The sequence below is a fragment of the Podarcis tiliguerta genome (genome assembly GCF_965153285.1).
Source record: "Podarcis tiliguerta genome assembly, chromosome: 6".
Classification (NCBI taxonomy): domain Eukaryota; kingdom Metazoa; phylum Chordata; class Lepidosauria; order Squamata; family Lacertidae; genus Podarcis; species Podarcis tiliguerta.
In genome coordinates, this window is record NC_139539.1 from 52,708,186 (window position 1) to 52,721,461 (window position 13,276).

Genomic DNA, 13,276 nt, shown 5'->3' on the forward strand with positions numbered 1-13,276 from the left:
ATGAAGCTCAAACAGGCTTCCAGTCATATTCACAAACACCAATTATAATGGAATATTCTTTTATCTCTGCTGCAAAGAAACAAAGCACTGTCCTTTGGCATATGTAGCAGCAGTTTCTTAAAAGCAGCAGAACACATCAACACTCATGCTGGAACCCCTGTTCTAAACCAATAGTAGAAATTATCACCCTCCCATCTCCTGTCTGGTATCGTCTGGTGTCCATGCGCACACACATTCACCACTGCTGCTAACTCCACGGCAAGAAAAGGTTGTAAAGGGGTGACATTTATGTTAACAACAGCAGACTGGCAAGGGCCTTGGCATTAGAGCCTTGGCCCATTCATCCCTTTTCTATTTTTGACCAAGTCCTCTGAAAGAATGAAATGCTGGCTGGGAACTAGAAGCAGAACCACAGATAGATGCCATGATATGGAGAGCCTAATGTGTAAAAACTGACTCCTTCACAGATACCACTGCAGCATCCCAGCACTGATGCCTATGACCATGGTATTTTTCAGGTGCAAAAGCATGAGTCCCCACACCTGTATTCATAGATGGGTAGCGACACACACCGTGCCTTCCACGGGAAATTATGACTCAACAAAAATATAATTTCTTACAATGAGGTACAACATATATGCATGATACACTTTCTCTCTGTGTGTAAACATATTTTAGAAGCTGAGTTGTGAAGATGCATGAATCCAAACTTTCTTATACGACTTCCATTCCAGACTAAGCAAGAATGTATACGGCCTCTTATGTGTAGATGGAATTTCAAGAGAAGAATTAAAACAAAAGATAACTTAGAAATTTCATGTGAAATGGGATTTCCACAATTTGTGCTCAAAAAGCATTTGTTAGAATTGAGCTCCATTGAGCTCTATTCCTCTCCAGTGTCTGCATACATACTTTAAACTGATACTTTTATTCCGATGCCATAACCCAGAAGATCACAAACAAATCTAACCTAACAATTTATATCATTACAAAACCACCTTAAGATTTATGTCCCAGTCAGTGACCTGCCATATTCACAGCTGCTAATTATTAACTATTTTAATAATCCCATGATTAACATGATGACATTCCCGCTGTCTCATTGGCTGAAGAATGAAATACCGGCAAATGTAGAGAATGAGATGGTCCTAGTCATTCAATAAATCAATGGTTCCATACCACTGGGTGCCTTTTGTCTTTCATGCCATATCCTGGCAATAAAGAGATGATAGAATTACCATTTGTTTTCTTCGCAGCATGGCTTACATTAGCTGTGACCAAAGGAGAACAAACTTTTTGCACAACTTTCTTTTCCACACTTTTATTGAAATGATGCTGCTCAATAAACAGCATCTGTTTTCAGTTTGGGAAGGAGGAGGAAGGATCACTCTAAGTGTTTGCGATCATCTCATTCTCCCAGGGTACAGCAGATCGCAGAAACCTGACACTCTAAGTGGATATGCATGAAGTAGGCTTGTACCTATTGTAGAAACATGCTGACTCCATGGGAGGCAAATAATAAATTGGAAACTCCAGTACTGGACTGAGGCCAGAATACATACAGGGGACTAGTGTGTATTCCCACATGCAATACATATGTTGTTTCAAAATATCCCCCCTCCCACTTTTCCTGCTTGCTCCCCCTTCCTCCACAAAATGAATGATGGTTTGAGTTCATCTTAAGGTCTCCTTAAATGAGACCTTTGGATTCAATTTTATGTCAATATCCTAAACATGTGATTGCTTGTTTTGTTTCACTTCAATGGAAACTTAGCTGCCAGCTGTGAAATTCTGCATTCTGTTCTAGTTTGGCACTCCAAATCCCTCCTCGGCAGCAAAGTTAGCAAGAGGCGTGTTTCTCGACTTAAGTTTGAATCCATTTTAAGCGTATGAAATTGTGCTCCATAGGTCTGCTGCAAATTAGCGGACAGGCAGGCAACCTTTGACTATACTGCAAATGCCATTGCAAAACAGCAGGTAACACTTTTCTTTGTGAAAAATGCTGAAAACATGTATATGCAGCCTATGGGAAAAGGGAGAGAACAGTTGTTTCTCTCTGTGTGTCACTAGTATATGTGGAAATCAACAAAACCAGACCCTACCTGCTCCAAAGGCAAAGAAGAAGCTCTTGTCAGTATTGTCTCTTAAGAGGGCTATCACTCTTTTCCCCATTCTCTCATTCCTCTTGTAGATGAGTTCCTGGCGGAAGTAGCTGTCAATTTCCTGTGCTGTAACCTGTTCATGTGGAGGAAGGGTTGTGTTGATGAAGTTAGGGAGCTGAAATGGAAATGAATAATAAGTGTCAGGAAGAGGTCATGATAGGGGGAAAATAAAATAAACCTGGCTCATCAAAAGAAGGATGTGATGGAACATGAAGGGACGGGGGGGGGGGGGAATAGGCCACTGTTTCCACATTCTGAATGCTGTTGGTTAGTCCATTAATCAAAGATACCCCCCACTCTCTCCCCATTTCTATCATTAGACATACATAATGCTTGGCTCAAAGGTAGCTGTTCCTTGTTGATTTGTGTGATATTCTGCTTTCTTAATCAGAAGTATTCAATAATGGGTCATGTGCAGTGAATTCTTTTTTGACATAGAATCATAGACGTGTATTTCTTTTATAAAATATTTTGTTATATATAAAAAAACTAGAACCTCAAGTGTTCAGATAGAGAACCATAGACTCACTGGAATGGGAAAGGGCTTACTTTATTATACAAATCTCTTTAAAAAAATCTATTGAAAATAAAAGCAATTCCCATCTCATAGTCCAAAGCATAGTACCTAGTATTCAAGGGAAACAGCCCGCTATTAGGACTAGTAGGAACACTTGTTTCTGTACATTGAGAAATATCTGACTTGGCTATAATTGGATTCTTACCATAGTTCTTTAAAAAGAGTTGAAAGTGATTTGGGAAAAGCATTGCTTCCGTATGTACAGATGTATTTCTTTTGTTCCCTTATGACCTCTGGTTCACAGGTTTTTGAAACAATATAGAAATATGTGGACCCTGTTCCCTAGAGGTGAGTGCAATGAATACACGTACCACAAGCCAAGATTCCTCTTTCAAACTCTCTAAAGAATTATTCTCTATCTTTAGCCTCACATGTTCAGAAGATAGATTCAAGTTTTTCTTGCAGGTGACTTTGGGGACAGAGTTAAAACCAGAAAGTCTTTATCTGTAAGCCATCAAATGGGCTGAAACACAGCTGTGGGGTTCTTTTTTTAGTATCTGAAGTGCCCGCCTGATAAGGTATGTGCTACCCTGATTAAGGAATGGTGTCTAAAGGGATGTTTACCTAAGAAATCCTGCCTGGAGAAGGAGAAGGAGGAGGAGGAGTTGACAACACTGGACTATAACAGGGGTAGGCAACCTAAGGCCCATGGGCCACAAGCAGCCCACGGGGGTTGTTTAAGCGGCCCACAAGCCACCCCCAAACCGAGCCGCCCGCTTGGTGAGTCCCTGCGCACTGCACTAAACCGGCACAGCACAGCGTGGAGACTCACCAAGCAGTGCCGGAAATCATGTCTGTGAATGCGCAGATGCCGGAAATCGCACACACACGTGTGACCCAGCACCTAGAGGGATCTCCACTGGAGTGAACCAGCCCAGGCAAGGTAAACCTTGCCGACCCCTGGACTGTAAGTAGAATTAGGCAGGCAGAAACAAAAGGATGTAAACATAGTAAATCGACACCAATGAGGTCTTTGGTGAGATGGGACAAGGGCTGTGCTCCAAGCTTGTACCAGGCTCAAATAAATTATGTTTGGGCACTGCTCTCATGTAACAACGCCTGCTCAAGCTTAGTGTTCTAGTGAATCAAAACAAAGTAGCTACTGAGAGCACTTTATATAGACCTATAAGGAAAGCATACAGTGAGTACTAAAACATTTAAAAGACAAAGCTGTCCAATCACACCATTTTTAAAAATGAATACACTGCCGTTCTCATGTGTGCTGAAACCTAGTGCTAACAAAGGTCAGAAAAATATCGCATTTTATAAATTTGCTGTAAAATATATGACATAGAAGACACCTGCTTGTGTGATTTATAGACCTTTAAAACTTCTGGGAGAACTGTTTATGGTTATTTCAGGCTGCAACAAGGAAAATAAAGGTGGGAAGTGTGGGACTGTGTGGTTATTAAAGTGACAACTGCTGCTGTTGGCTCAACTGTTTCAGCTTCAGGATGTGAGCTTACATAGGGAACAACTCCTCATTAAACAAGACAAGAAGTGGGTAATTAATGGTGCATATGGCCCAGAGTTTCCAGACTGACCCCAACCTCCCAGCTATCTATACAGAAATATCTGTGAGAGAGGGGAGTGTATTTTCCAGGAAGTTGTGGAAAACAGACTAATATGTTATGTTTAACATGACAAAACTGGGTAACAATAGCAGGACTTGGAGCATTTTGGTTCCAAGACCAGTGGAGTTGCTCTGTAGGTAGCGTTGGGAAAGGATCACTTCTCCATCTGTAAAATACAAATAATAGTGGCCTGACTTGACTCTCAGGGTCACTGTGAACTAAAAAGTTTGCAAATAAATTGTGCTTAGGAAATTAAAATGAGAAGCAGGGGACAATGCTTTTCAAACTGATTTTTAAAAGTTTCCATTATAATGCAAAGTGCAGCTCTAGAAGCAGAGATGACAAGGAAGGGAAGGAATATTGGCAGTATGGAATGCAGGGGAAAAGGAGAAAGAGAATTCATGGCTATTGCAGCTATATAAATTGCATAGTGTTATACTTGTGAGAGATTTCCAAATGGGCTGGCCATTTTGGCTTTGCAAAAGTTGCAGGGAATCATTTTATTAAAACATATACCACATGCAGGATACAGCTAACAACATTATCTTTTGTTTCTCCCTGAAGTGCAGGCTACAGCCCCATTCTGCAAAATAAAGAAAACAAAAATGATCCAATCTCTCCAGTTTGTAGTGCAATTCCTTGGGAGTTTACACACCCACTCCCAAACCTAACAGGAGAAGTGCAAGAAAGAGAGCTTGGGTTTTAACTGAGTCAGCATTTCCATGACTGCGATGGGTTTTCCATCACGATTTTCTGCTGGCACAGCTAAACATTGTGAAGGTGGTGGACCTAAAACTTTGCTTTGCATTTCAGCAGAGGAACAGGATAATAATACTCCCTTGGTTATATATTGATATCCTATATATATGTACACACCATTTGACTTTAAAAGAAGAATGTAAATATACCATGTGTGTTTTTGTGCAATCTAGGCCAATGAAAGACAAAGACACACATGCACACAGCCCACACACGCCAACAGAAAAACAGCCACAAGACAACTATCTGGGCAGGGGTAGCCGATTTACATAGCAGAAGACCTCATTTGGTACCCAAGTTCAATCTTGGCCAAGCCTTGACCTGAGGCTTACCATCAGGGAACTCTTGTCTTTGCCCCAAACATTTTGCTACCTGAGGCAGAGCAGTAAATGCCACTCCCATCTCCAAGTCAAGGTAAACAGTACTCAAGGTCAGCAAAGTTGTTTGGGCATTCAAGGCAGAAAATCCCTCAAAACACCTCTTCCCCCTCCCTGGAGATAAAAAATATAAGAACAAAATATTAAGGATGCTTCCACATTGTCATTATATTGCAGGAGGGATTCAATCACATACCAGCAAATGTAGGTTTGAACAATTAAAGTGGATTACAGCACTTATGTGACAAAGCCACTTTTAAAAAACCATCCTTTTTTGCAATAAGGAAAGTGATGGGGGAATGTGTGAGCCTTTTTCTCCACACAAAGACTGAATGCTCCATAAACAGCAGACTGTGCTAGATGCTATATGATTTTTAATTGTAACAGCTGGTGCTGTTTTGTGACCAACTTTTGGGATTATGTAGAAAAGTCAGTAGCAGTCCCAGCTGCAGGTTTCCACTTCTGATTCCCAACCCTTTCTTATTTTTGGTATCCTCAGAGTCATAGCCATTGCATTTCAAGTCTTCAAGAACTGAATGTACATATTGTGAACACCTTGAGGGGAAATCTCTCCTCTTCCTCCCCACCTCCCTCTCTCACACACACACTATTAAAGAGATATTCAGTAAATCCCTGAGAAATTATAATCTCTGTGTAATTTTTTGTATTTATCCTACAGCACTACAGTACTTAAAAAGCCACTTTCCGAGCAGTTTTTTTTTAAAAAATGAGGGTGGTGGGGAGAGTAACATCATCCATTTTGTAGGAGTGGAAATCATGTGGTCCTCTTCTCTGTCTGAATTTTGTATAACTCCCTGCATTTCAGTTTAAATTAAAGTTTCAACAAAACACAGTTGGAAAATAATGCTTATGGTCCATCTTCAAACACACACACACTCTATCTATAGCATCAGTCAACAAGTGAGATATGATGGTGCCAGCCCAACAAAAGTTGCACCAAACCAAAACCCAAAGGAAACCAAAGGAAAAAAAGATAGTCATAAGTAAGTTAATGAAAAGTTCCATTTATTTCAATGCCTTAGTCATAACTAACGTGTGTCAGGCTGTACAGAACATGCAAATAAAAGATTAGAATACAGTTTTGAGAGTTGTAGTCAATATTTAAACAAGATATTTCCTAAAATCTCATAGTTGTGATTTTTGAATGAGACAAGAGTTTCAAACATGTGGAAAAGTTCAAATAATTCTTTTCTTATTCCCAAACCTTTGTTGTCTTTCACAAAAAAAGTTGCTCCATTCAAGTTGGCAGAAAATTGGAGTATAAGCTGCTGATCAAAGAGAGAATGTGGCAATACAGGGATGAACTTGTGGCTAGGAAGCTATTTTTATGTACCCTAGGAAAAATGTAATTATATTTCCAAAGACATTTCTTTCGATGGACCCCATTCGCATTAAAAACAGGAGAACAGTAGATGAGGTAAGTCAAGGAGGGATGCTACCTTGCTCAGAGGGGTGTCTGATTTAGCCAGAAAATCTATATGTTCTCTGTCCCCTCCCACCACATCAGATTTGCTGCTGAAAGGGATGCTTGCATCTGTTTTTCAACATGGATTTGTAAAAAAGGCCTCAATCCATATACGAAGTAGAAAGAAATTAATAATAATAATAATATCCAGGAGTGTGCAATACACCCAGTCAATAAACTGGGGAAGAAACAGAGGAAAGTTAGTTAGTTATTTACTTTATTTGAAGAATAATTTCAACCAGGTAGCTATGCCAATGATCTGGTGGACATGTGTTTTTCTGTTCCTTTGCACAGGCGTGGTCTTAGGCTTGATTTATTCTAGCACTAAAACACTTTATATTGGGCTATACTAATGATAACATCGCTCTGCTGAACACAGGCTCTATATATACAACCTAAGAGCCACAAACCAGGAAACCCACCACCTGGGAGGCTTATTTTATCTGGGTCAGGATCTGCATTAGAACCATTATTACAATGTGTAGATACTTTGCTTCATCATTTTGTTCAACAGCATAGTTCTTTCATAAGAGGCACAAAAGGTTTTATTAACAAAGCAGAAGGTCATCCAGTTTATCAGAATATGGTTCTAGTTAAAATGGATGTATTAGTTTTATATACCAACATTCCTCGGGAAGAGGCCAGGATGTCATTGAAGAGACTTTGAATTTGCATTCCAGTTTTAGTCTGCCCATCCATTCTTTTATTATTAACAGTGAATGATTAAGGTTTAACCCAGTGTTGGCTCATGGAGGGAGGCAGAGGCTGAGGTGGGGACATCTTTCTGGTGGCGAAGCTGCATGCATCAGGATGGGGACGGGTGAGGTCAGGGAGCTCTAGGTTAACAGTGTTTCCCTCAGAGTTGTTCCAACCTCACTGCTGCTTTCTCACCTTACCCCATCCTGACAAGTGCAGTTCCATAGCCTCCAGAAAGACACCTAGCTTGCACTGGTGTTTCAGGAATGTGTTCGTTGTATGGATTTCTTAATATGCATGGAAAAACCGCAACGGACTGGCATCTTGTATTCCTTTGGAACTGTTTTGAAGACTCTGAAGCCTAGTTCACACTTAACACTAAGCTATGGACTCTTCAGCCAAAGTGTAGTTTGTTTGAATGTCGAGATCTAGCTCAACAGAGGACCCATGGTTTCTTCTCTTGCAACAAACCAAAGCATGAAGCCATTGTTTGATGTTGGCTTATAAACCAGGAGTGTCAACTATGGTTTGGTGCTACATCCAAATCTAAGAGCCTTGATAACCATGATTTGTATGATGATTCCATCTCCCACCAAGCTACAGAACCACTAGGCAAAGCAACTGAAAAACAAAGCAAGCTTTGGAGAAATAAATCGTGGATTCTTTGTTTATTTGTGAGGTAATGTGATTTGTTGAAGACATATTGGGCTGGTTTAAACTAACTAGTTGCACTAGTGTGAGCCAGTGCAGTGAGTCCCAGTAATGCAATGGAGCCTTCCCCTCTCTCCTCCCATGATGCCCCCAAAATCAGCTTGGAGGGGTGTCAAGAGAACCCCCAGAACAGTGCTTGTGGGGAGAAGAGAGGAGATGGTTCTGCCTGACAAGCAGAAATGCTTGAGCTGATAAAATGATTGCAATAGCACAATGTGTGATACTGGAGAGCATTGTATCTCACTCATTGTAAACACTCAGCCCGGTGAGGAAATGGAAAGTATTTCTGAATATTTCACGTTTATATTATATATTTTCTTGTGTCCGACTCTTTGTGACCCCACGAACCAGAGCATGCCAGGCACTCCTGTCTTCCACTGCCTCCTGCAGTTTGGTCAAAATATATAAATATTATATATACTCCATCAATTTGCTCTTTTGGCACTACACACAACATTATTGAGTTCAGACTAAGATATTATAGGAAATTTGTTTTGGTATAATAAATTCTTTATAGAATTTGACTGACTGGTCCAATAACTCTTAAATCAACAAGAGAGTCTTGGATTGCCTACACTACATGTTCCAAAGTAACACCAACATAAATCTGGTGTGGTCTTATGATCTCTATTGAAAAAAGAAAAGGGCTCCCAAGTCAGTGGGCTAAGCATGACAAGTCCAGAACCAGTCCAACTGAATGCTCAGCAATCCTGTCATTTCAGTAGCTCAACAAGCCTCTCTCTGACTGCAGCTGTTTTACTATGAACTATTCTCTGAAAATATGACTTCATTTCTCTACCGGGGCAAAACGTCTGTGCCAGCAATGCTGCACTGTGTTATGTCTAAACTTAAAGGTGATAAGGTAATATGTCCCCAGTACACTATGGATTATACTTACAGGGTTGAGCTGGTTGAGGTTTTTTGTTTTTTGTTTTAAGATAAAGAAGTACACCATTCCTGGAACAACTGAGGGGCTTGCTTATCACTCAACACTTTACCTAATGGTCTTGGGCTCAACATTTAATATTTATTGTAGTTAGAGAATTCCAAAGATAGTTTTCATTGCCCAGTTTTGGAGGCTTTCCATATATATATATATATATATATATATATATATATATATTCCAATGCTGGAATGGAAACAAATTAATGGTGTAATTAAAGCTTATCAAAAGCCTTAAATCTTTAAGGACAGATCTGAAAGCAGGATGTTCTGATAATGTATTTTAAATGGTTATGCAGCAACAGCTTCACAATTTTATTGACAGTGAGCATATCGTAATGACACACAAATGCTCTCCTCCATGGAGGGCAAAGAGGCAGGAGCTGTTTTCTTTCTGTAATGGAACTTTAAATCATTATAATTTTATTATGCCTGCCCAAAAACCTATGTAGGCAGGTTCACTACTTCCAGTAGTAAGAACAGAAAATGAAGTAGTTGATTTCTCTTTTGGACTGGAGAGAAAAGAAAAAGAAAATACTGGTTTGGGATGGTAAGGTGTGCTAAATGAGTAAATATATTTAACATCCAAGCATGCTATAGTGACATCAAATGGGCATGGAACCACAATTCCCAGAGTTACCTAGGCAAAAGATTGATTATTAAACCACTCTGGAAACTGTAAGTCTGCAAGAGGAACAGGGGATTCATTAACAAACTACAGTTCCCAGGATCCTTTGTGGGAAGCCATGGCTGTTTAAAGTGGTATGATGCTGCTTAAAAGCACGACAGATATGGTGCTAGTTTCTTCAGCCTGTAAAGAGGTGGGAGTCTGGGGTGAGCGATAACTCTGCTGTGGCAGTGCATGGATGTGATTTGTTTGGCATAGACTGAAGCAGCCTGAACTTAATATGGGATATGAACTGAAAGAGCCATTAGAATCAGAACTTCTCATCAGGGTCACTTTTGTCATAACTGAGTTGACGCCCCAAAATGAACCATTCACTTGATCTGAAAAGAGAAAGCTTCCTTGGCAGCAAGGCGGCTACTTTTCCATCCAGGGGACAGCACAGAAGAAAAGCATTCCTTCCCTATCTTTATTTTAAAGAATGTTCAGTTCCATATCATTTTGACTGCCTGCCCAGAAAGTCTGCCATAAATCTATCAGCTAGAACAGTCATAGGAGAGTCAAGTATTTGCAGAAGTGTGCATAAGAAAGTGATCTGTTTCCTGTTGTATTTCTCTGTCATGGCCCAATGGAATAAACTTTGCCCTGCTCAGGTTTAGCCAGTTTAAATAAGGACTTAAGTGACATGAGCAAATTATCGAAAGAGGAATGCAACAGACCCACACCACAGCAAGGTTTTGTTTCTTTGTTTATTGGTCCAACATCCCTAAACTATTTATTTCCAGCGGGGAAAAATACGATGCAATATTATTTTTATGGTAAAATCATATGTTCTCCCTTTTACTTGTGAGATTCCCATTATCCATAGACATAAAGGGTAAGTTTTTGTTATGTGTTTATTGCTATTATTATGATAGTAAGCTATTTTTTTCTCCTAATAATGTGCTTCTTATTTATGGGACAGGACAGGAAAGGACAGTTTCTTTTATTAACTTATTCTCCACTACAATTCAGTTGGTTATATAACAGGATGGGAAACCTGTGGTGCAACGGATGTTGCTAGACTCCAATTCCTTTCATCCTTAGACAGTCTGATGTTGGAGTCTAACAACAGCTAGAGGATCACAGGTTCTCCATGCCTGTTATAAAAGACTCATATTAGGAGAACACAAGCCCAGGTATACAAAAGTTAAGGGAAGTTATTGAAAATTTCTCCCCTCTTAATTTATTTTCATGCTAGGTAGAGTCCAAGCAGACAACTGTACATGCCACTTGGGCCCACTTTCATATGTGTGCCCCCCCCCGCCCCAACTGAATGGGAGCCACCTCCATATACAGCGGTACCTCAGGTTACAAACACTTTGGGTTACAGACTCCGCTAACCTGGAAGTAGTACCTCGGGTTAAGAACTTTGCCCCAGGATGAGAACAGAAATCGTGCAGCAGCGGCATGGCAGCAGCAGGAGGCCTCATTAGCTAAAGTGGTACCTCAGGTTAAGAACAGTTTCAGGTTAAGACCGGACCTCCAGAATGAATTAAGTTTGTAACCAGAGGTACCACTATAGGCTTATCCCAAGTAGCAGTTATATGACAAGGTCTTGCTGTTAGCATATAAAGCCCTGAGCAACTCAGGACCAAGTTACCTGAAAAATCGCCTGCCCCTGGGCTTTTTCCATGTTGGTGTCCACTCCCCACCAGAAAGCATTCTTTGGTACCTTTTCCCTGCCAAGCAACCACCTTTTTATTATCCTGGATTTTTAAATGTTTAAAATTTTGTGTTTGAACTTGTTTTAACACTGTTCTTTAGTTGCTCTTTTTATCTGATAATGTTTTACTTATTGACAGGCACAGCAATCCATACCCTCCCTTATGTTGTGCTGGGGGAGGGGGATAGATTAGATCCTCTGCCCAGGATTCAGCACAGCCAGCAGCCCATCAGTTGCCAGTGGCATCCAGAGGAAAGCTCAGAATGGGACCTGAATCACTCCAGGATCCACTGGTTTTGGCATTGACCGATTGCAGCCCCCCCCATCACCACCTTCCACAATGGTAGCTTAGAGCAGCATGCCTGCAGATGCAGTAGCCATGCCACCAATTTCCAGGGTACTGGCAGGGTCGGGAGTGGGAATTAAGATTGTGCCCTAATTTTATTCTCTTTATGCCTTCTTTATCATAGCATAGAAATGTCTGAAATACATGAATTAAAGTCTGTTCTTTTTCATGAGTCCATAGATTACGATAGGCTGCAGAACAAAGGAGAAATGCTTGAAATCATAGTTATGATCCAGCCAAAGTTCAAAACTTTCAAGTACAATTGGTTTAAGTGTATGCTACTTAAGCAGTTACACTTAAGTGTTTAACTTCAGTGGATCATATTCCATGATATTTTACCTCTTGGTTCTGCCAGATATTCCATAAAAGTTCTATTTGTACAAGCTGTCCATGTGTGTGAGATGTGGGCAGGGAAGAACTTATAAAACTTCAGAACTTCTTAAAAGTTCTCTATGATATTGAAGATCTAAGAGAAAACAAAGGATTCTGCCCAAACTCTTGTGACACATGGATTATTATTGGATTATGGCATGTTTGGGAAGTTATTTGGCCTTGTAGCCTATTTACATAATGCACACTTCCTCTTCAAATGCAAAGTCAATTATTACAAAGTCTTTTGTCCTAATGAGAGGGAATTATGTTCAAAGGCCTTCCAAGCACTTGCAATTAACTTTCATTTCTGCTCACATTCCTTTCAAAGCTTCTCAGTCACTCACCAAGCCAAAACACACACAAAGCAGCTCTAGGAAAGCAGTGGTAATATCTCATTGTCTCTCAAGGAAACAAGAGACATGTGAAGAACAGAGGGGTATCCAAGGTGTGGGGAGGAGAAGGAGAAGAAGGGTTTGAGAGTGCAAGGCAGGAGAAGATTGGCAAAGCAACGTAAACCAGCTTGATCCTTGTTACAACTGGTGCATATGCTGCTACCTTTTTACCTCTTTTAGTGCTGAAACTGATTGCATGTCTTGTACAACAAAACCTCAAGCCTCTGTGGCCAAAACAGCAGGAACTCCAACCATGATAATATGAGCTAGTGTGGTGAAGTGGTTAGTGTCAGACTAGGACTTAGGAAACCAGGGTTCAAATTCCCACTCATCCATAAAGCTCTTTGGGTGACCTTGGGCCAGTCACTACCTCTCAGCTTCACCTACTTTACCAGGTTGTTGTAGAGATTAAATGAGGAAAGGGGAACCATGTACACCTCATTGAGGTCCTTGGAGAAAGTGGATAGGGCTGTGATGTAAAGGCTCAGGTCGTCCTTATGGTGTCCTCGGCCCAAGTTGTTCAGGGCTTTGTACATCCACACAAGAGCCTT

The 13,276-nt window shown here is 40.5% G+C and overlaps 1 protein-coding gene across 1 annotated transcript in view; it reads right to left on the reverse strand.

Moving 5' to 3' along the window:
- TRABD2B (TraB domain containing 2B) overlaps positions 1–13,276 on the reverse strand; it is a 231,850-nt gene that overhangs the window by 62,308 nt on the left and 156,266 nt on the right. Inside the window, exon 4 of the mRNA XM_083447870.1 lies at positions 2,103–2,277. Within this exon, the coding sequence (XP_083303996.1) occupies positions 2,103–2,277 (175 nt within the window). The remainder of the gene's footprint in view (positions 1–2,102; positions 2,278–13,276) is intronic.